At 51.4% G+C, this 19,986-nt stretch overlaps 6 protein-coding genes across 6 annotated transcripts; 2 read left to right on the forward strand and 4 right to left on the reverse strand.

The window, feature by feature from the left end:
* Positions 1-2,891: 2,891 nt before the first annotated feature.
* BO79DRAFT_235022 (uncharacterized protein) lies at positions 2,892-4,469 on the forward strand (the record flags this gene model as incomplete). The annotated part of the gene is made up of 2 exons (XM_025684441.1): positions 2,892-3,332; positions 3,392-4,469. The coding sequence occupies exons 1-2, from the start codon at positions 3,064-3,066 to the stop codon at positions 4,467-4,469; spliced, it is 1,347 nt and encodes a 448-aa protein (XP_025543986.1). The 5' UTR covers positions 2,892-3,063.
* Positions 4,470-7,877: 3,408 nt separating this feature from the next.
* BO79DRAFT_137596 (uncharacterized protein) lies at positions 7,878-10,868 on the forward strand (the record flags this gene model as incomplete). Its single annotated transcript, XM_025678129.1, has 3 exons — positions 7,878-7,950; positions 8,100-9,780; positions 9,833-10,868. 3 exons carry the CDS (start codon positions 7,878-7,880, stop codon positions 10,866-10,868), a joined length of 2,790 nt encoding a protein of 929 aa, XP_025543987.1.
* A 187-nt stretch (positions 10,869-11,055) lies between these two features.
* On the reverse strand, positions 11,056-12,630 carry BO79DRAFT_137478 (putative C6 finger domain protein; the record flags this gene model as incomplete). The annotated part of the gene is made up of 1 exon (XM_025678120.1): positions 11,056-12,630. The coding sequence occupies one exon, from the start codon at positions 12,628-12,630 to the stop codon at positions 11,056-11,058; it is 1,575 nt and encodes a 524-aa protein (XP_025543988.1).
* Positions 12,631-13,195: 565 nt separating this feature from the next.
* BO79DRAFT_250860 (uncharacterized protein) lies at positions 13,196-13,648 on the reverse strand (the record flags this gene model as incomplete). Its single annotated transcript, XM_025685836.1, has 3 exons — positions 13,196-13,213; positions 13,279-13,370; positions 13,432-13,648. The coding sequence occupies 3 exons, from the start codon at positions 13,646-13,648 to the stop codon at positions 13,196-13,198; spliced, it is 327 nt and encodes a 108-aa protein (XP_025543989.1).
* An 817-nt stretch (positions 13,649-14,465) lies between these two features.
* On the reverse strand, positions 14,466-15,155 carry BO79DRAFT_250861 (uncharacterized protein; the record flags this gene model as incomplete). The annotated part of the gene is made up of 3 exons (XM_025685837.1): positions 14,466-14,508; positions 14,559-14,642; positions 14,692-15,155. 3 exons carry the CDS (start codon positions 15,153-15,155, stop codon positions 14,466-14,468), a joined length of 591 nt encoding a protein of 196 aa, XP_025543990.1.
* A 1,152-nt stretch (positions 15,156-16,307) lies between these two features.
* On the reverse strand, positions 16,308-18,219 carry BO79DRAFT_187464 (AAA family ATPase; the record flags this gene model as incomplete). Its single annotated transcript, XM_025680544.1, has 3 exons — positions 16,308-16,516; positions 16,581-17,192; positions 17,253-18,219. 3 exons carry the CDS (start codon positions 18,217-18,219, stop codon positions 16,308-16,310), a joined length of 1,788 nt encoding a protein of 595 aa, XP_025543991.1.
* Positions 18,220-19,986: the final 1,767 nt, after the last annotated feature.

The raw sequence follows: 19,986 nt of genomic DNA on the forward strand, positions 1-19,986 counted from the left end.
CAGGCGATGCGCGTGATGCCTGCAAAATCCAATTGTGCCCCGTTGGCTGCTGTTCAGACCTGCAGGCCATCATAGGAGCTGTCTCAAGACAATACATATCTGATACCGTCTTTGTCAATAAGATTGAACCCAATCTGCAAGGAATTGCATCGTAATAGTGAGAGACAGAGGGGAATTAGATCGAGGATTTAGAGAGCGTCTGAAACCCGCAGAAGTAGGAGGGGGCAGCGATGGCGAAAGCAAGTCTGCTACGCTCACATGACGCTGCAAATGGGACAAACCACGGTCTCTTCATAATTTCACTTATTTTTCTCTTTAGAAGACATCTGAAGGCATGGAGCTGTCAGTCTCGAGTTGACCAACCACCCCCTTCCCCCCACCTTCAACGCTTTCTTATTATCGCTTTACAGTGCTCTGATTATCTCTTATGTATGGAAAGGGCGATTGCGATGTTTGAGATTTTGACTCGTCCATCGTATACTGACATCTCTAGTCCTGCGGGGGTAAGGAAAGGACATTCTTGTGTCTCGAGTATCGTGTCAACGTGATTTCCTCGCTAACGATGATATTAATAACTGCTTCAATGGGTCAACCTAGTTGCAGAATATATTTTGATGCCTTGAGGTTATGGGAGAGAGGATGTACTATCCGGCCGCTCAGCCAAGCTCCCCAAATCACAGCGTCGGTAGGAAGCAAATAACCTGAGGCTTGTAGAAGATGATGGGCATTTCGTCAAATTTGACGTCTTCCGTGAAAAAGCAAGCACACTTCTAAACGATCCCGAGTCTTGGAAAAAGCAATCGCATTTATCGATTGGCTCGCAGCTGTACGGACTCGATCGTCTATCATGCAGGGGAAGAATGCCCTAGATCGGCAGTTCACTTATTGGAGAAGTGCCTGGCTTGTGGCATGCCGCTTTGTTGACGTGGACTAAAACATACGAACTGTCTTGATGCTTACAACCGAAGAACTTGGAACCAGGGAAGTTCCAGGGCAGAAGTTATCTGAACCGCAGCTTCGGCTTCAAAAACGTCTTTATGGAGAAGAACACGCTGCAGGACAAGGCCCATAAAATACCTTTTCCTGACTAGATGCGGAACGAGAGACTCCCAGCAATCCTACGCTGATTACAGAACCGTATACGCAACGAAGCCCATGGTGCTAGCTTACTCGGCTTATTTTCTATCTGAGGGGAAACCGCAGTATGCATCCTTGCCGGTTTATTGTATGGAAAGTACTATGGACTTGATCATTTGTGTGAGATCGAGTGACGCTCGAGCCCACTACCCTGAATGAAGTCCTAACCCAAAATTGTCTACTATATCTGTTACTGACAGGCAACTTGACGACTTCGATGAACCAAATGGGGCGATAGGTGCATCCCGTATCGCCGCATAACCGGAGATGATTGATAATCTAAGTCCGAAGCGCGACACGTTTGACGGGGTAAGAAGAATATGTCTTTTATCTTCTCCCATTTGATTGCGTTGATCCAGCCCCGGTGGCGCCCCGTGAAGCGCTTTACGGTCATCAAGTTGTCCCTGGGATAGTTGCGGCTTCATAGAATCGCAAGCCAGTAGAGGAAGTCATTGCGCTGCGGTCGAGACTTTTGCTAAGCTTAGACCTCCAAAGTCTGGCTCAAAAGGCAGATCGTCCAAGTCGGATAACTGGGGCCGGTTTATCCGTATCGAGAGAACACCTTAACCTATTGGTTTAAGGATCGCTTCATAAGTCAAACTCTCAGTTCTGTTGGGCTAGACATGAACAACCCATTGTTGGATTTTGTCCGCACCAGACACGCTGATCGAAGTTCGATCGCCGACTATTCTCTTGTCTCTGTTGATCGGAGTAGTGAGGCCCTGCGAAAATTGTTCTTCTAACTTATCATCTTATCATTTGCGACCGACTCTCCCTAAGTGGTCACTCTCCAATCCTTGTTAGCAACGGACCGACCGTTGTGGCACACACCCTTTCACGGTCGGGAGCTGGGACGCGTTCTCTCGCTTTGGCAGCTAGTGGCATCATGCCCTTGAACAATGCTGGGTGAATGACCCGACGCTAACACGCGACGGCGGCTTTAGTTTAATGATCTGATGGGAAAGTATGCCCATTACTGTTGTGCCTGGCCCGTTTCCGGTGCTGCTGGACATGATCGGGGTTCGGCTTCAGCAAAGGAACCGGCTGTTAGTCTCGTCATCGAGTTTCCATTGACAGTGCAAGAATCCGATGAAAGAGGGGCGTTGATGAAGATACAAAATGAACAAAGTGAAGATGGCCTGCAATTGCCGGGATTGGCATGCAGCACCCAATAAGTCATCCGATTGCATCACACCGATGCACCAATGGGTGATGATGATCGTCATGAGGGAGAGGGGATAGGATCATCATGATTGGATGATCCGTCCACCCATTGGAGCTGGTGCTACCGTAGGAGTGCCACTAGTCGCAAGATAAATGGGGTCTTCTGAATTAAACTCACGCAAGACGAGAGGTGCAAATATTCGGAACGGGGCTCCGCGAGGTGCCCAGACTTGATGCTTTCTATCCTTCCATGTCTACTTTCTTCAACCACAAACATGTGAGCATGCCCCTGGAAGAAGCGTGGGAAACAATAGCAATCAATGCATTGAATGCAAGAACTGTTTTTTCAGCCAGTGAGGTTGCAAATCAGTGCAGTCGGAGCAATAGTCAGAAAGTCAAGATGATGGGCATGACCGACGTGTTCCCTTCACCGCAGACGGGATCTCCATGAGGTGCTTCTCCCTAACATCCGAACCATCGCCGCCGACAATGGCGTGCTCTGGAGCTATACATCATCATCATCCCCATCCCCATCCACTTTCTCCATCTCGTGTGCTCGTCGGCATGTTACTTAACTCTGCCCTCCCAACGTCGCACAGGACCATGGATCTCTTGCTGTCTGGGCCTGCCTTCGTGTCACGCTTTGCCCCCTTTTAAATCCGACCATCCTCGTCCCTCCTGCTCCTCACTCACCGCATCGACCTCCCCGTCCGGGGTTCTCTGCTATCTACCCGTCGATCGCCTTCCACCACCCCCTTCTAGATGCAGCAGGTCGGGTGGGCTACTTGGGACCGCCAAATGGCCGCCACAACCCACGTCAACGTCCGCGATGCGAGTAGCACCCAGCCCCTGCTCGGTGCTGATGAGTACGATGCCTATTCGTGGGTGTTGCTGGAGGACCATCCGTTGCGCTCTCATCCTACGGAATGTTGTCCCGGTGTACTTTGGGTACTTCGGAAATGCTGTGCCGCAGTGACCAAGAGATGGAGTGATCGCGCGCTTACTCTGATCTGTTTGTTCTTGATGTTCTTGTATGTCTTCTACCAGCTGTCGACTGGCATGAGATTAGGGCTTACTAACTCACTTGTAGAGTGGCGATTCAATTTCTCTCGCTTTTGCCATACGGCGTCTCCTATCTTTTCCTACACGAGCAGTACAAAGCACAATCGGGATTTATTCATTGGCCTGCGGAGTTTGAAGGCCAGCCAGCTGCTTGTATATCCTACAACCCACGAGCTCATTCAAATTCCATCCAGTACTCCCTTGCGGCGGGCTGTACTGGAGTCAAGGCCGATATCTGGCTACAGGACGATGACATTCTTGTAGGCTCTTCATGGTCGAGCCTCAGGAACGAGTCCACGCTGCGCAAGGTGTATCTGGAACCACTATTGGACCACTTTGATGCTATGAGCTTATCTGAAGCTCAGCCCGACCACGACTCCATGGTCGCGACAGGACTGTTTGGACAGGATTCACTACAATTCAAATTATACTTGGAGATCCGGTCCTCCGCAGACAGTGTGTGGTCTCGTCTTTTATCTGAACTGGCGCTTCTCAGCGAACGTGGGTATCTTACCCACCGAAATGGGACGCAGGTTGTCCCAGGGCCTATTACTATTGTTCTGACAGGTCAAGCGCAAGTGGACCTTGATGGTCTTTCCATTGACCATGAGAGCGTTGGCAAGAGTATCTTCTTGGATGAATCAGTCATACCAGAAGTCGAAGAGTCTGCTGCTGTCCAGACCTCGACGGAAGACGAAATGGAATTTTCTGAGCAGAACTTACCGGGGACCTTTCCCCGCTCCGACGAAGATGCATCTCTGACCAAGGCGCTCCAAATGTACAGTGCCTCCATCAACTTTGCCGAGACCATTGGATCTCCTTATCGCGGGCGGTTTTCTCGACAGCAGATCGAAAGGATCCAGAGTCAAGTGCAAACCGCGCATCAAAAGGGGTTGCTGGCTCGGTACGAAGGCATACCGTGCCACTCGGAAGGGATGCGCCGCATTATCTGGCGCATCTTGGTGAACGAGGGGGCCGATCTCATCGAGGTGGACTGGACAGGATGTGCTAGCCGGGGCTGGCGGCGATTCTTCAGCATCGGGTCGCGGGGGACCGTTCCGGCCGCCAGCCACCCGCTGCATCCTCCCAGGACATGGGGCAAGTAGTTGTGTCCCGTGAGGGAGAAACCATTCTATGATAATGATTAGTGCTTTTAATGCAAGTGATACCCAGTACTGCACATTACATTTGTCCCGTCAAGTAAATGCTCAAGACCCAGTAGTGTGCTAGCTCAACTAGTCTGTTACATGGTATGGTCAGGAGTGGCGATGACACCGACCACATGAACGAAGTGAAAGAAGGGGTATGCAAGGGGAGCTTGACTTTAAATCATCAGTAATGTGGGGAATGCCATCGATCTCATAGTACATGCCTTGGCAGGTATCTAAGCATTACAATCATCCAGAGCCAAGATTAACTGGATGATTGATTAAGCCGAAGAATGTACGCTGTAGACTAGTAGCAGTTATGGTATACTATGCTACCCATTCTGCATATAGATTTCCTTATCTTGAGTATCCTGTAGTACTCGGTAATTACTACTCAGTGTATGCTTAGTCGAAATCCTCCGACCTCCTTTGTTCTCGTTAATACTACATTTTTCTTTTCCACGACCTACAACCCTCCGAATGCGAGAACAATATATCAAATCCGATCGAGAAAATCAAGTAGAGTACCTTGATAAGTTACTTGATAGTGCTGACTGAGGAATAAGAAAGGAGGGTCACATCGGCCAGGATCGGCAGGTTCAGACATTGCAGGGTGGGGAAAAAAAAGAGGCATTTCTTGCTGTCATTAGTCATGGCTGCTGCTTGCTGCGCCTGTACTCCATGCTTGATACTTTCAGGGTGCCAATCCATCCTGCAGGTCGCAGCAGCAGCAGCAGCAGCAGCAGCAGCAGCATGCCTTTCGGGCTGCACGGGTGTACAAGTATAGTGCTACTATACTTGGTATATTGTGTGTCGCTAGCCGGGTTGAGGCGGAGGGAACGAAAATCACTAGCCAGTCATTGTTGTAGGGATAGTAAGACTTTTAATTAGTTCCCCTTTTCCCTTATCTCAAAATTGTTTTTTAATTGTCTGTGTTATGCTGGAGGTCGCCTTCATACTTGAATGTCCGTGAGGAATTCTGCACATCTGGGGGGAGAATAATAATAATTAAATGTGAGTGTTTTTTTTTGTTACCCACCCGCCTAGTAGATTTTATCCACTGGAAGGACGCATGACACGTCGCCGGGCTGCATGGCATGGATGCCAACGGGCAGCGATCGGGTGGAGAGGAGGGGAGAGTTGGTGGAAGAGTGGCCAGGTTGAAGGATTGGGCATCGTTAGTAAGTAGTAGTAAGTAGAAGAGTTGTAACCGTGATGTATCGAACACTAATAAAAATATGGAGGAAATTGTTCAAGATAGGGAAGTATGTTGGAAGTCCAAAAGGAATTACTGTAATTGTAAGGAGGGATCCACCCAGGTTTCCCCGCTTTCCCACGACGGCCCCATCGGGCCAACTTGGATTTGCAGCCTCTCCGACCACACTCAAGTCGAGAGCTCGTCCTTTTCTGCTTTCTGCTTCGTCTGATTGAAATCGATCCGACTAGCAGCTCTTTTGCATGCGCTTGATTGGCCTGAAAGCCCTCCGATGTGTCCTCACAGGGAACTCTTGCGCCGTTTCCCTGGCTCCGTCGCTCACCGTTTTTCCCTAATTCTCTTCCTTTCCCGTTCCCTCGCTCTCTCGCTCTCTCTTCCTCTCTCTCCACTCGTCTTTTCCTCTTTCTCTCCCTCCCCTTCTCCTGCTTTTCGCTGCGTGCTTCCATCCTTTCTCTCCTCCCTCCTCCATCCACAGAGCTTTCGGAGCTGCTTCTAGTTCCATTTCTCATATCCATTCCTCTCCCTCCCCTTCCTCCACTTGCCCTCCATACTATCATCCCCTCCCCTTATCACCGGTTGAATTGAAACGGCTACCAGATCCGACTGAAGATCTCCGTGTTCTGTTTTTCTTCTTCCTTTCCCCACCCTCCCGTTCGGGGTCGATTAAACTCAACTTTTACCGCCATTTCGCGACCTTACCTTAACTGACTGACTGACAACCATCCATCCGCGCCCGAACCCCAACCCAATTCTTTCCCTCCCCCCAGTCAATCAATCAAAACCTTCATGCTGCCAGCAATCCCCATTCGTCCCAATCCACCCCTCCCCTGAAGATGATGATGGATTTTCAGAAACACCATCCTCATCATCCATACCATACGCACCCGTCCATGTTGGGCGTCGTCGCCCACGACCCTCGTGCTGCGCCCCCCGCGCCGCCAGCTCGCGCCTACGGGCCTCCACCACCATCACACCCTTCCTCACCACGCATGTTTTATGACCATTTCCATCGCCGCGAGCCCGAGATGCCTCGATCCGGTATCACCCCAACCTACAGTTACCCGCCCTCCTCGGTCCCTACCTCCGTGCCCCCCGTTTCATACGCCCATGAGAACGCCTACGCGGCATATCGAACAGAGAGCAATGGGTATCACACATCAGCAGCGAGCCATGTCTCGCTGAAGGAGCAGAGTCTTCCCGGGGGCAATCGAGAGCCTGAACATCGTCCAGACCCTCATTACCCGATCAGTCACGTCAACAAGCCCGAACGTCGGGTGGTATATCGCGAAGGTAGGCAACTTGCATTTTCTTTGGATATGATTTCGCTTCAAGTTATATTAAATTGCCCGATAACCCCCAAATAATGCTCTGCTATCGTGCGGTTCTCTCCTTTCTTTGGGTCTTTTGTTTTCTTATATTCTATCCATGTCGGGATGTGACTACGAGCCCGGTATGCGGGAGTGTCAGACCATGATCGCGTCGCGATGACCGGACCTCTGGGGACATGACTAGAAGCAAGTAAGATGCGAGAAGGAGCAGAAGCTGCCCGAACTGGGAGGATGCAAAGAAGAAGGGGGAAAAAAGCTCCTCTGATCGGAGTCTAGCCATCTGCGAGGGTGCAGTGTGGCGCGGCTGCAGCATTTGTTTATCCGTACTACAATCCCAGCGTCACTGCCAGATTCCGACAAGGAACCCAAACTTTGTGCCCGGCAGTGCGAGCCAATCAGGGGCAGTGCAGGCGGCGCGTCTGTGGCGCCTGATCGACTTCCAGCCCAGGAAGCCTCGGGAACGCTATGCCCGATCCGGGCTAGTCCGGGATGCCAGGGCATCGCTTCCCAGATGGGACTAGCGTCGGACATGAGCTCGTCCAGGCCCAGAGTCACGGGTTCTGCCCCAGTTCGGAACTCGCTTTGCTTGTTGCGCGCCATTCTTTCTTCCTTCGCCGCCCATCAGCTGCTGCCATCGTCATCTTCCTCCCTCCTTCACTCCCATCTCCCTTCCCTCTCTTTTCGCCCCCTCGGGCCCTTTCTTTCCCCCCTGCCGCTTACTTACCTTTCCTAATTCTACTATCCTCCCGGTTGAACTCTTATCTGTCCCTTTCCTGATTGTCGCGTTCCCTTATAGCTCCCTTCTCCCCCTTTGCATGCGACATGAATCCTCCCCCGTCGCATGACCAAGGTCGCCGGAGGTCCTTGGGCAGCAGTGGCAGTCCCGCGTTCCCTGGTGAGTCGCAGGCCGTTGGACTCGCGCAACAATCCCCTGATGTCCTTGCTATCTTGCTTGCTGCAACCACTCTGGTTCTCTCTTGCAGTGTATCTGTTGTTTATGCTGATCGGACATATTGGCTAACTCCGACTTTTCCCTTATCATAGGTGTCCAAGAGCAGTCCGCTGCGCCGCCAGTAGGGCCGCGACGTATGCCTCCTCCCTCACCACCCCAACACTATCCCTCCAGAGGCCAAACGGGAAATGCTCCGTCCCTGTCCACTCCCTTCTTGTCGCGTGAGCCTCCCAGCAACCCGGCTCATCACCGTCCAGGGAGCAGCATGTCGATATCGTCCATGCTAGGCTCGGACGCTGACCGACCAGGCCGGGATGTAGGCTCTTCGTCCATCTTTTCGCGTCTTCCAGTCTCGTCCGCCCCGTATGGGAACGCCCACCCACCGTCGGCCCCCGGTGCCATGTCCCCGCCGACCGCGCCAGCGCGTCCGTCTCCGCTCGAATACCCAGGTTTCAGACGCTCCCAGACCCCCGAAAAGACCTTTGCGAAGAACCAGCCGTCACGTCCATACCGATCCGGCTCCGGCGGTGTTCCCCAGCCCATGACAGAACAGGCGAAATTCGGTGGCCTGTCCCGCGGCCCGCCATCGTCACAGTATCCCGACAAGCCCAGCTCCACCCATCCCTCGCCCCAAATATCGTCCGCCGAAGCCCCGTATAACGAACCACGCCGCTTAAGTTTCAGCGGACCCGCTCCTCGTCCCAACAGCCAGCCGCAGCACCTCGAACCGCCGCCTCGCACCACTGGATATAGTCCGCTGTCACGGCCTGCTGCCGTGGCCGGGCCCGGAGAGGGTCCATTTGCCGGTTCGCATCAGCGAGCGGCATCATATATGGGCCATGAGGCCCAGCATCACCGGTACGGAGGCCTGTATGCGGATCGACACGCGGAGGAACAGGCCCATCGTGAACGAGAACGTGCGATGGCACACGAGGCTGAAACCAAGGCCGCGTCTCACCCTCCATCGCGGTACGGGCCGCCTTACGGGGACCGGGAGGCTGCAGCGCATCGCCAACAAGGCGCGTCTGCCTGGGACTTGGGCCGGTCCCAGCCCCCGTCGCCTGAGACGAAACGGTTTTCTGTCCCGGAGGCGGGCGCCGGTTTTGGATTTGGTGCTATTCAGAGCTACACCAAGTCCTTGGGCTCCCAGCTCGGAGGGTCGCGACAGCCCTCGCTTTCCGTCCATCCCCCTCCCAATCAGCCGCCTCCTCCGTCACACGATCAGCCGCCATACCTCAGCAAGCTGCAGACTGAGACTCGCGCCTTTCCGCCCACATCGTCCGCTGGCCCGCCCTCGGCCGTTCACTCCGCGTCGTCGGATGACCAGAGACGCAAAGGAAGTGATGAACTCATGGCGCATCGTAACCTTCTCGGGGTGGGATTAGATGCGAAGCGAGGGGGGCGCGCATCGCCGCTGCCCCAGGCGGTGCAGGGTGCCCAGGCTCAGATCCTGGGTCCCGCGGGTGAGGCCGGAATTAAGAATGAGCTTGGCCGAGTTTTCTCCGGGATTGGAAGTGGTGTGGGAGGGGTCACTGCTACCACTGGTGGCAGTGGTCCTTCGACTCCCATGGCTCCGAGCCCGTTCAAACGCGACAGTGCGGCTGGTCGGTCCAGCAATGGGGAGACAGATGATCCCAAGATTGCTCGGCCTAGCTCAGCGAATGGGAAGCGATCGCGGAAGTCGCGCGACGAGGATGGTCGCGCCGAGAGCGAGGCGGCCGCCCTGGGTGCCCGCGGTCGACGGAGCAGGCATCTCCATCACCACCATCATCAGTACGTTATTCCCTATTCTTCATGTTTGTAGTACCCATGCTAATGTGCACAGCCATCATCATCATCGCCATAAGCCAGAAGAAGAAGCTGCCGCTGCTGCTGCTGCCGCCGCTCTTGGCTCTAGCCGTCCCCTGTCTTCGGTAAATTTCTTCCATCGAACGGCCACCCCCGGGGAAGGCAGCGCATCCGCCGCAGCGCAGGCCCTTGGACATCACCACCACCATCACCATCATCACCACCATCATGCTCCCCGACCGGCCGGGAATACGGCTGTCACACCTATGCGCGAGCCTCGCACAGTGGTTACTATCGAACCACTCCTGTCGAGCGTCGCCCATCTGCCTCGACACCACCTAGGCTCGACCTTGTATGCGCCCCGGATCGGCGCACCCACCGAGAAGGCAACCTTGGAAAGTGCCAAGTTCGGTTACACGACTACACCGCTTCCGTTGCCTCGCTTTGAAGGCAAGGAGAATTGTACGTTTACAATCCGCGTGCCGCGTTTCCGCATCGACACCAGCCATCGCGAGGAGATCTGCGCGCGTCGCGCCCTCTGGGGCACAGGCGTGTATACGGACGACTCGGACCCTGTTGCGGCGGCAATCCACTCTGGCTTCATCCGCGGTGCTTGGGGTGAGGATGTGGATGTAGATCTACTGGACCTGGAAATCAGGGACACGTATCAGCATGCACCTAAAACGGCGCAAGATGTTGGCGCGGAAGACGGCGAGCGACCCCGGGTGCCGCCAGTGCCACCAAACGACAAGGACCTGCATATTACGCTGTTGATTCTTCCCCGGTTGGAGCGATACGACTCCAGCGTGTTGTTCGGATTGAAGTCGCGAGCCTGGGAGGGCTCGCATGACGGAATGAGCTTCAAGGTGCAGCGAGTCGAGTGGGTAGATGAAGGGGTCGGGCGTGGTGAGGAGCGCAGTGGCGAGGCGCGGCGCAAACGCCTGCGCAATCTGATGCAGACCGGACGGATCTGCACAGGACCGGGAGTGATCAAATTGGAGCAGCTGCGAAACGGGGTGCAAATTCCCCGACGGAAGCCGCTGGAGGGACAGGAGTCGATGCCGGTGTCTTGACTCGGTGCAATTTTTCGAAGTTCATTGTTACGACTGCAGGAAGACTGTATCTGCAGCTGACGGCGTTGGAATTTTCTATGTATTAGCGAGGCGTGGCGAACTGAAACTCTTTAATCTACGGATATTGGCTTAATCAAGTTAATTTAAATGACAACTGATCGATGCATCCATTAATACTATCTATCCCCTAAGACCCAGCAAAAGATCGAAGAAGACAATCCCCTTCCCCCATAAACACCCTCCAAAGCCACTCCCCCTTTAACAAAAACCCCACATCCGCTCTACTCCCTCCAATCCCACTCCCACCAGTAGTACTATAATTCTTCACCGCATCCTCCTCATTCCTCCTCACCACATCCTCCACCTTGCCCTTATACATCCGCATCAACACCTCACACCGCTCACAAAGCAACAACCCACATCCGATACCCATCGCCTGAGGCTCAGTAATCTCCTCCAGATATACATCCCTACTCTGCAACCTCGCACATCCATAAAACGCAGGATGCGGACACAGAGAACACCACGGGTTAGTAGTAGTAGTAGTAGTAGTAGGTTGTAGTGAACTTGCTGAAGATAGAGATGATGATGATGATGATGATGAAGCGAGGTTTGTATACGCGGCCTCGAAATCGAATGTATTGGGGTCGTAGCCCTTGAGTGGGAGGATTTTGTGGGTCGTTGGTGTTGGGATGGATTTTGATGTAGTAGAAGATTCCGAAGATGGTACTGGTGGTGATAATGTTGATGATGTGTGGGTATGTGTACCGCACAGCATTATCCTCAATCGTTCCAATGCACATGTCACGCATATGCGTGTTGCTGCAGTAGTAGTAGTAGTAGATAATTGCGGATGTAGTTCCATATAATCACCTAATTTGTTCCCCCGGGGCAGGATCGGTAAGACGGAGATTGTTCGTGGGGGTTGGTAGTGGCCGAAGAGGCTGTAGGGGAGGGAGGGGCAGAAGGAGCAGGTTTGGGATGTTGGGGTTAGGGTTATGGGGTGGGTGAGGGAGGTGGTTATTGTTGTGATGGTTTGGATTATGGGGGTGTTGATTTCGGGAAGAGTTGTTGTGTGGGTATTGAGGAGTGTAGGTATGGGTTGGGTGGACATGGGTTCACAGATAATAGTGGCCTGGATGCATTGTTCGCATGGGTACTTCATTATCCCTGTGTCTGGTTCTTGACCATTCAGGGGAAATGTACTGGTTATGGAACATAGCCGCCCTGTCTCGATGCATGGCTTGCACGCTGATGATGGTAATGACATTCCCATGGCTACATCTCCATCATCCATAATTCCAAGTCCCTCGTCAGTGATTATCGGATCGTTATCATCATCCTGATACATCCCCAAATTATCCAGGAAAGCCTTCCCGGCCTCACTCTCCATGTTGATCTTGATCTTTACGATGAGACTCAAGTTCCCGTTCTCCGATGAGGATGTTTTTGCTCGCTTCACTGGCTTCTTGCGTTTCAAGTACGCTCGCTCGATTCGCGGATCGTAGTCGTCGTCGTCGGTACTGTCGTCTTCGTCGCGCCAGGAGGTGAGAATGGTAGTTGGGGTGGTGACTGGTGGAGGGCGTTTGCGGAGGGAGTATTCGCGTGCGGGAGGGGTAGTTGTGGGTTTCTTCTTTGTGGTGGTGGTTTGTTGTGTGCGTCGCCGTCTGGGTCTCGGTTTGAGGAAGAGGCGCTTTGCGAGGGCGAGGCGGGCGAGGAGGTGTTGGAGGGTTGGAGGAGTTGGCGGAGTTGAGGGGGACATTGTTGGTGGTGTTGTGTTTGGTAGTGGTGGTGGGTTGGTTGTAGGTGTTGGAAGTGGGAGGGGAGGAAGGGTATAGGGTATGGTGGTAGGGCTGGGGAGGGAGTGAGGTGAGGATACTAGGCTTGGTGGTAGGTGGTATAGGTTGTGGGTGTGGATGCTGAGATGTGATTATGGAGTGAGGTTGGATTGAACCGTGCTGTTACGGACATGCTGCTTACTGGTGGTTATACATCACTAGTCTACTTTTTCAATAGTCAATGTAGAAGTCGTTGACAAGTAACTTGGGTATCATTCAAGTAGTCTCACATCTCCCTCGCAGATACTCCTTACAGCTCACAATCAACATCGCAGTGACATCTCACCAACATATAGCAAAGACTCTTCCAAAGGCAAATCACTCAAATCCAACACTAACCCAAAGTGACAAATTCGCTAAATCAACAACATCACAAACACATATCAGCAAGTCATCCACCTCCCCTCAAGCAGCTCAAACACTCAGTCTGTTCCATCCCAATCATCATTCATCCACAAAGTCACCCCTACGCATCGTCTTTCCTACTTCTTACCAAGGATAGTTATGCTATCACACCATCAGCAACAAAGACTACCTCATTGATCAGTCACACCAAAAGAGTATATACATACATAGGCGAAATAGAGACACCCAAAAATAAAAAGGAATGCAAATGCAAAAGCGAGGAAGAACAGGAAGCAGGTCCCACAGCCAGAACTGTGTCCTGAGATGCTTGTTAGCATAACCTCCTTGCATAGGTCTCCCACATCAAGAGGGCTTCTTACCATATGATGGGGTAGGTCTCGGTTCTGGAGCCTTAGTTTGCTCCTGAGCAGTTGTCTGGTTCTGAGTAGTTCCCGGCCAGGGGGTGTCACAAGGCTGAGTCGGTGCAGTGGTATATGTTGACAAGGGAATGTTTTCCGTGGATGGGCTATCTTTGTTGGCTTCTAGATCGATGATCTGGGAGGAGTAGTTGGTGACTTGGCCGTCTGTGTACTTCATTTTGTTGGGAGTATAAGGTGAGTTCAGGTGGTTGTTTAGTTTTTTGAGGGTTGGATTTGTTCGTAGTTGACGCGGATGAAGTAGTGGGTTTGATGGGATAGAGTATAATGGTAAAGAGAAGGAGAGGAAAGGAGTGTAGATTCGTAATGAGGAATAGGAGATCCCGTTGTGATGATGCCATAGTATGTCATGACAGGGTGAAGCTGTTCCTGGTGAGTCAGATGTGTCGCTATTGTGATGTCGATGACTTAGACATTTGGCGGTGCGGGTCTGTCACTATTAACATATAAGCGCCTTATTTCAGGTTTCTAAGATATAGGTGGTGACATTATAGAGGGTTGGATCTATTACAACCCTGAGATACTCTGTCTCCTTCATATTGATCTGTTAGCTGCAAGACAAGTGATGGCAAAGCTGTAGGGTTAAAGACCTTATTGAGAACAAAAGTTACAATTGGCAACAGAGAAATAGTAGGACTAGAAACGTATCCTTAATGCTTTTTCTGCTTTCTATACGTGACCTACAAGCACTGAAACACTGGTTGGAGAATCTCAATCGACGAATTATCTATCGAGGACTACAAACACAACCCAACTCATACAGAGGTACACCTCAAATTACTGGTAGATAAAGAGGAATACAGGCGGTAAATCATTTATATTTAGTTCCAGGATCATAATTCTATCTTCTATACCACATACCATACTGCCTTCGGGATGGGTATAAAAGCCTGTAGGAAAACCCTCATGGGGACGAAAACCTACAGGAATCCCTACTACACTAGATAAATAGCATCCCCATACATAAGATAATCCAATCAACTCCCCGATTGCTGTCTGTGTTGTCGGGTAACTCCGTTTCTGCACAGCAGTTAGCTTACTACGCTGCTACTATGTAAGAATTCATATACTCACATAACCGACGACGTTGGCGCATCTTCTCCTTTCTCTCTAGCTCAGCGGAGACGATCTGCCATCCGGTGTAGATTTGATGCCTGTTGCATATTAGCCAGTTGTTTTACGAGATGGTTCAGCTGAACTTACCAAGTCTCAAGGACTGCCACGACGTCGATGCCATCGCGGGTAATGTACTGGCCTCTGCGAGGTATGCCGAGGTCGACTGGCTCGGTATCATTGGTGGCGATGTTGTTATTGGTTTTATTGTAGTCGTTGCTGATGTTGTTTATGTTGTTGGTGGCGTTCGTAGTAGTGGTGGCGGAGGTTTTATTATTGTAATAGTTGTTGTTAGGGCTCTTATCGGCCATGTTGAAAGTCTTATTGTTCATGTTGTTGTAGCTGGCTTTGGCGATCTTATTGTCGCTCTTGTTGGTATTGTTATTCACGTTGTCAATATTCATGCCATTACTGGCTGCAGTAGTAGTGATCTTCTTATTAGAAGCCTTTGAAGTAGATGTCATCTCCACAATGTCGGAGGAGTTCTTGTTGGTAGGATTCTTCTTCTTGGAGGACTTGAAGATAGAGGAGAAGGTAGATGAGAAGGAAGGCATGGTGGTAGGTAGGTGATGATTAGGGACAATAAGGTTGAGTAGTTGGCTGGTTGGAATGATGAAGTAGAAGTCGAAGTAAAGGTTCGATCAAGAATGAGTATCAATAAAAGAAGTGTTGGTGAAGTTGTTGTAGTAAAGTTGAGTTGAATGTGGAACAGTAGTAAACGAGGTGGTTGTCGAAGGAGAAGTTTTTGAGCAAACCCACTGGAATCTGGACGAGCTTTATAGTTGACAGAACTTTCTGTATAGCTCATTGTGACTCAGTTGACTGGTATAGAACATTTTGAGACATGATAGTCGTGATTTTGACGTCTTTTGCAAATTCGGAGGGGGGATCACGGCTAGGTGATGCTATATATGATTTCACGGTGACTGGTATACATTGCAGGAGGATACGGGAACATCCCGAGTATATATCAGTAGAACAGATCCGCACGTATCCTATGAAGGACTAGAAGATTTCATACCAGCATATTTAGGACATAGGTCAATCGACTAAACTGACAGATTGAGTGGGTGGGATCGACGATACCATTATATATAGTAGTACCAAGAAACCGGGGACCTTTGTCCAAGCGGGCAGGATCCAGCTCGAAGAGATAAACGGAATGGCAAGCTCTAAAGACGAGCCTGGATGCTTCAACCGTAGTAGCGGCTTGTCATAGTCATCCGGTGCGAGGTATCATCCGACACGAGTTCCATGGATTGCAGCATAGTACTATAAGGTATCTGATAAAGACTTGGATAGAATCGAGCCTTTTATAGATAAGCCTACAATGCAGAGCATAAGTGTCTTTGTAAATCTCAGCTTCATTAACGGCTGAGGTTTCTATTAGAAGGTAGTGGTAGTACACCCTGGATCATCGTATATCTCATCGGAAAGTTCTATGTAAGCTCCTCATATAGTCACTCTTTACGTGGAATGTGTTTCGTGGTCGCGGCAAGAGAAGTGGAACTGGGCTCTACAAGCCTAATATCTCTCATACTCATCATCATAATCTTGATCGTGACCATCAACATACTCATCATCCCTATCGTCCATATCGTCCGAGAAATAGGCATCATCTGGGGCTGCGGCAGTACCGATCTCATGTGTGCTCCATCCCGAGTAATCATCCTCGCGTCGCATGCTGGTCGGCCTAGGACGGGATTTCACCTGCGACGGATGGGGCCGCAGTGGAGGCCGGCCATTCTCCTTCTGCGGCATCGCTGGATTCCTTGGCCGCTGTTTTGGGTGTAGATCTGGATCCTCGCCTGGAGGTCGATACTTTGGTCGGGGGGCACCTGGATGTCGAGGCCGCTGCGCCAAACCTTGGCCGCTGTACCCACGCCGAGGTGGACCGGGTCGTGGCGGATCGTATCTCTGCTGTGAGGCACGAGGTGCAGGGGCATAATTCGGACGCCGAATTCTCGGCAGCTGAGGACGGTATTCAGGTCTGTGATTCATGTTGGGATCGTGGTCATCTGCTCGAAGGCCATTGTCCCTAGCACTGTCCATATCAGTACAGGCGATGGCATCGTAGAGGTAGTCATCGAATCTTTCAATGGTCTTGGCGACAGAAACGAACTGCCGATAATCCAATGTACGTGTTGCCTGGGGACCGTTGCTAGCCTTCTTGACATTCGCTTCGGCATCCTCGTCCCATTGGTCCTGTGAATTTCTCTCCATTTCGTAATGTGCAAGAGAGTACGCTATCTGAAATGCGTTTCGGATCTGTCTACCATTCCATCTCTCATACTGCTCATGGGTGTCGTAGTGCCATTTTGCATAGTCCATGATGGACTCACCGTTAATTGTTAACTCCGGTTCTGTAAGGGTGCTGGCATCACCATCAGCTTGCAGTTTTTGTTTCGCCTCTTGGATTTCAATCAGTTTTCGGATGTTGAGTTCGAATATTGACAGGGTCTGACCCTTGTCTAGCGGTGGGTAGTAGAGGCTGACGTGGATGCGGGATTTAAAGGCCTCATCTAAGGTTCCAACCCGGTTTGTAGTGAGGAAGAGAATGCCGCTGTAGTATTCGAGGACTCTAAGAAATACTAGGGAAAAGTCAGCATATTCTATGATGATATATGGATGGCGGCAAATTGGATCCTTACCTGAGACGAGAGCATTCCGTTTCAGGTCGCTCACCTCTCGGCGAGACAGGAAGACATCAGCCTCATCAAGTAACAAAACACAGTCCCAAAGATGAGCCAGGCGAAAGATATCCTTGAGAGAGGCGTCGACTTCTTTCGGAGTAAAACCAAGATCGCCACATGTAATGACAAACAGGGGTTTATTGTTGGCTTGAGCAACAGCCTCAGCTGTGGCAGTTTTGCCCACACCAGGAACACCATGCAGAAGAATGACCAACCCCGAACCCTTCCCCCGAATCAAGTCCTGATTCAAGCCAGCGTTGGGTCGTTGTTTCTGGATTTCTTGTTTCGCAAAATGCGTTTTAACTAGCGATCTAACCATGCGCTTGTGATCCGGGTCAATCTTAAGGTCTTTGAAGACGTTCTGAGGTGCGGGATCCTTCTTCTTCAGGCCGCAAATGTCGACCATAACGAACTTGCGCTCGCGAAAAGCATATGCGATGACGCGGCGTGGCAGGAGTGCGAGGTCATCTCCACCGAGTTGTCGCATAGTTCCGGCTTCCCATGCCCCGAGAAATCTGTCCTCTTTCAGACGGCGCTTGGTCAGCCAGTCGCCGAACCATTCGCCTCGCTGCGTAGTCTCCGTGATCTCCCCGAGAAGTTTGGATCGCGAACCGTTTATCCAATGCCTGATATAAAGCTCATCATCTCCTACCGGCCAGTCAGAGTCATCAAATGAGTCTAAACCGTCAAACGATGGTGAACTCAGAGAAGACTCTGCCTTGTATCCCTCGAGGAAGTCAATAATTACATCGCCATCAATGTGCTCGGAGGCTATTCGATGCTCCGAGTCAGGATCCCCGGTTGGTCCATGGACGAGCGTCCATCCGTCGTAGTAGAGGTGCCTCTCTCTCACGAAATTTTGGAATTGTGATCCCTGGTCTCGCAGGCTCTTCATCATCGCCTCAGAATCCTTCGCAAAACGCATCGGATAGACTTCGAGGGTCGTGATGTCTCTCTCCCCAGCATAATCCGGGATCTTGAATTTGTGTCGAACCGGTCCATATGAGGACCCGTTGTAGTCAATGTAATAGCCATAGAGTGTCAATTCTTTTTTGGGATTGACTCGCGTGTCATCAAGGTAGTCATCCTGGATCGGTGATAACACCATGGAGTAAAGTCTCCAGGCACTTTGGTACATCTTGACATTGGCAGACTTGGCTGCCCCCGACGTCTGCGAGAACTCTGACCTAGGGGGTGCATAGAGGAGCTCGCCGGGTTGGAATGACATCCAGAGGTCGAGAAAGCGAACCTTACGTTGACTGGTGCCGGCAGCGCGGTTCCAGAGCGGCACGATCTCTGCTTCCACAAATTTGATATATCGTCGAACATGTCTGAGTCCAGTGACCGAGTCCACAACTGGTCCGGCGACGGCCTCTTCCGGATCCACGGACCCAGCCTCGTCACCAGCAATTGATTCATCATCCGTGTCGCCGTCTAAGTCGTCTGGCGCCTTTACTTGTTCGCTCTCAGCTTTGGTCTTGGCCTCGGCCTTTGTAGCAGCTCCTTGATCCCCGTCTCCCTGCGCTTCGAGTTTGGCCCACTTTGCCTCAAGAATTCCCAGACACTCCTTCATCCGGGGTAAGTAGTAGTAGAATGCTCGGAAGGGTGGAAAGAATACCCGCGGTTTGTTGATTGCCCAGTTATCATTATGTCCGCTCAAGCGCGAGAGCAGAAGAAGAATCGGTGGCGATTGGATCCGAACGCGCTGAATCCAGCTCGACTCAGCATCCACGATCGACTTGGGCAACCTGCCTTTCATTTTTCTCTGGTACTTCTGCCGCACATAATATTCTTTCATTATCTCGTGGTTGATTTGCGGATGGCCTCGTAGGACTTGGATGATCTCTAAGCCTGCGCTTGGGGAATAGCAGTTCTTGAAATGTTCGAAATCAACCCATTTAATGTCGACAACCTTTGGTGTTTTCTGTAGCTTGTCTTCCCATGATTCTTCCTCCTTTTCAGACTCGGTCGTGTTGTCATCCCCGTTTGGTGGAGCGACAGTTGTGTCGGCAGGTGTATCATCTTTGCTCGAGTCGACAGCAATTTCCACAGGGCTCATCATGTCGGAAGGGCTTTCCTCCGAACTAGTGGCCTCGGTGCCGGTGGGTTTGACGACGGCTGACGGCACAGTGTCACTGACGGGATTGGCCATGATTGTAGTTGGACAAGAGGACCGTTTTGCTTTAAACCCGTCTAAAAGGCTTGAAGACGACTGATCCACCAACAGTTTTGTTAACTTGCAACAGCAAGAAACTGGCTGGCAGCTGTCTGGAACTTATGAAAACTTATGACTGGATTCTCCCGGGCGAGTCGTAGTAATTGTCGGATCGTAGAAATGCTCCAGCTTTAAGTAGTGGAAAGAACGGAAGAGCAGCCGCGTGTTGGCTGTCATGCTGAATCAGGATCCCCCTGATGAAGGCTGTCCAAAGGGTACTTTTGGAGATGACTTGTGGAGCCCCTAAGAATCCGAATTGGATTGATAACACGGCTCCTCTCGACGATCGGTGCATCTCACTTGCGGTCAAAACCACATAGCGTCCTCAGAATGGCTGAGCTGAAGAGCTGAACCTGTGGCATCGGATTGGCATGCTGGTGATCGACAAGCTGAATCGTGGAGCTGACAGGACCATACTCGTTCCGGATTTAGCTGCGTGATCAATGCAGAGAGCATGCTCCACAGCGCTCGCTTTCG

Source organism: Aspergillus costaricaensis (genome assembly GCF_003184835.1).
Source record: "Aspergillus costaricaensis CBS 115574 unplaced genomic scaffold BO79scaffold_3, whole genome shotgun sequence".
Taxonomy (NCBI): domain Eukaryota; kingdom Fungi; phylum Ascomycota; class Eurotiomycetes; order Eurotiales; family Aspergillaceae; genus Aspergillus; species Aspergillus costaricensis.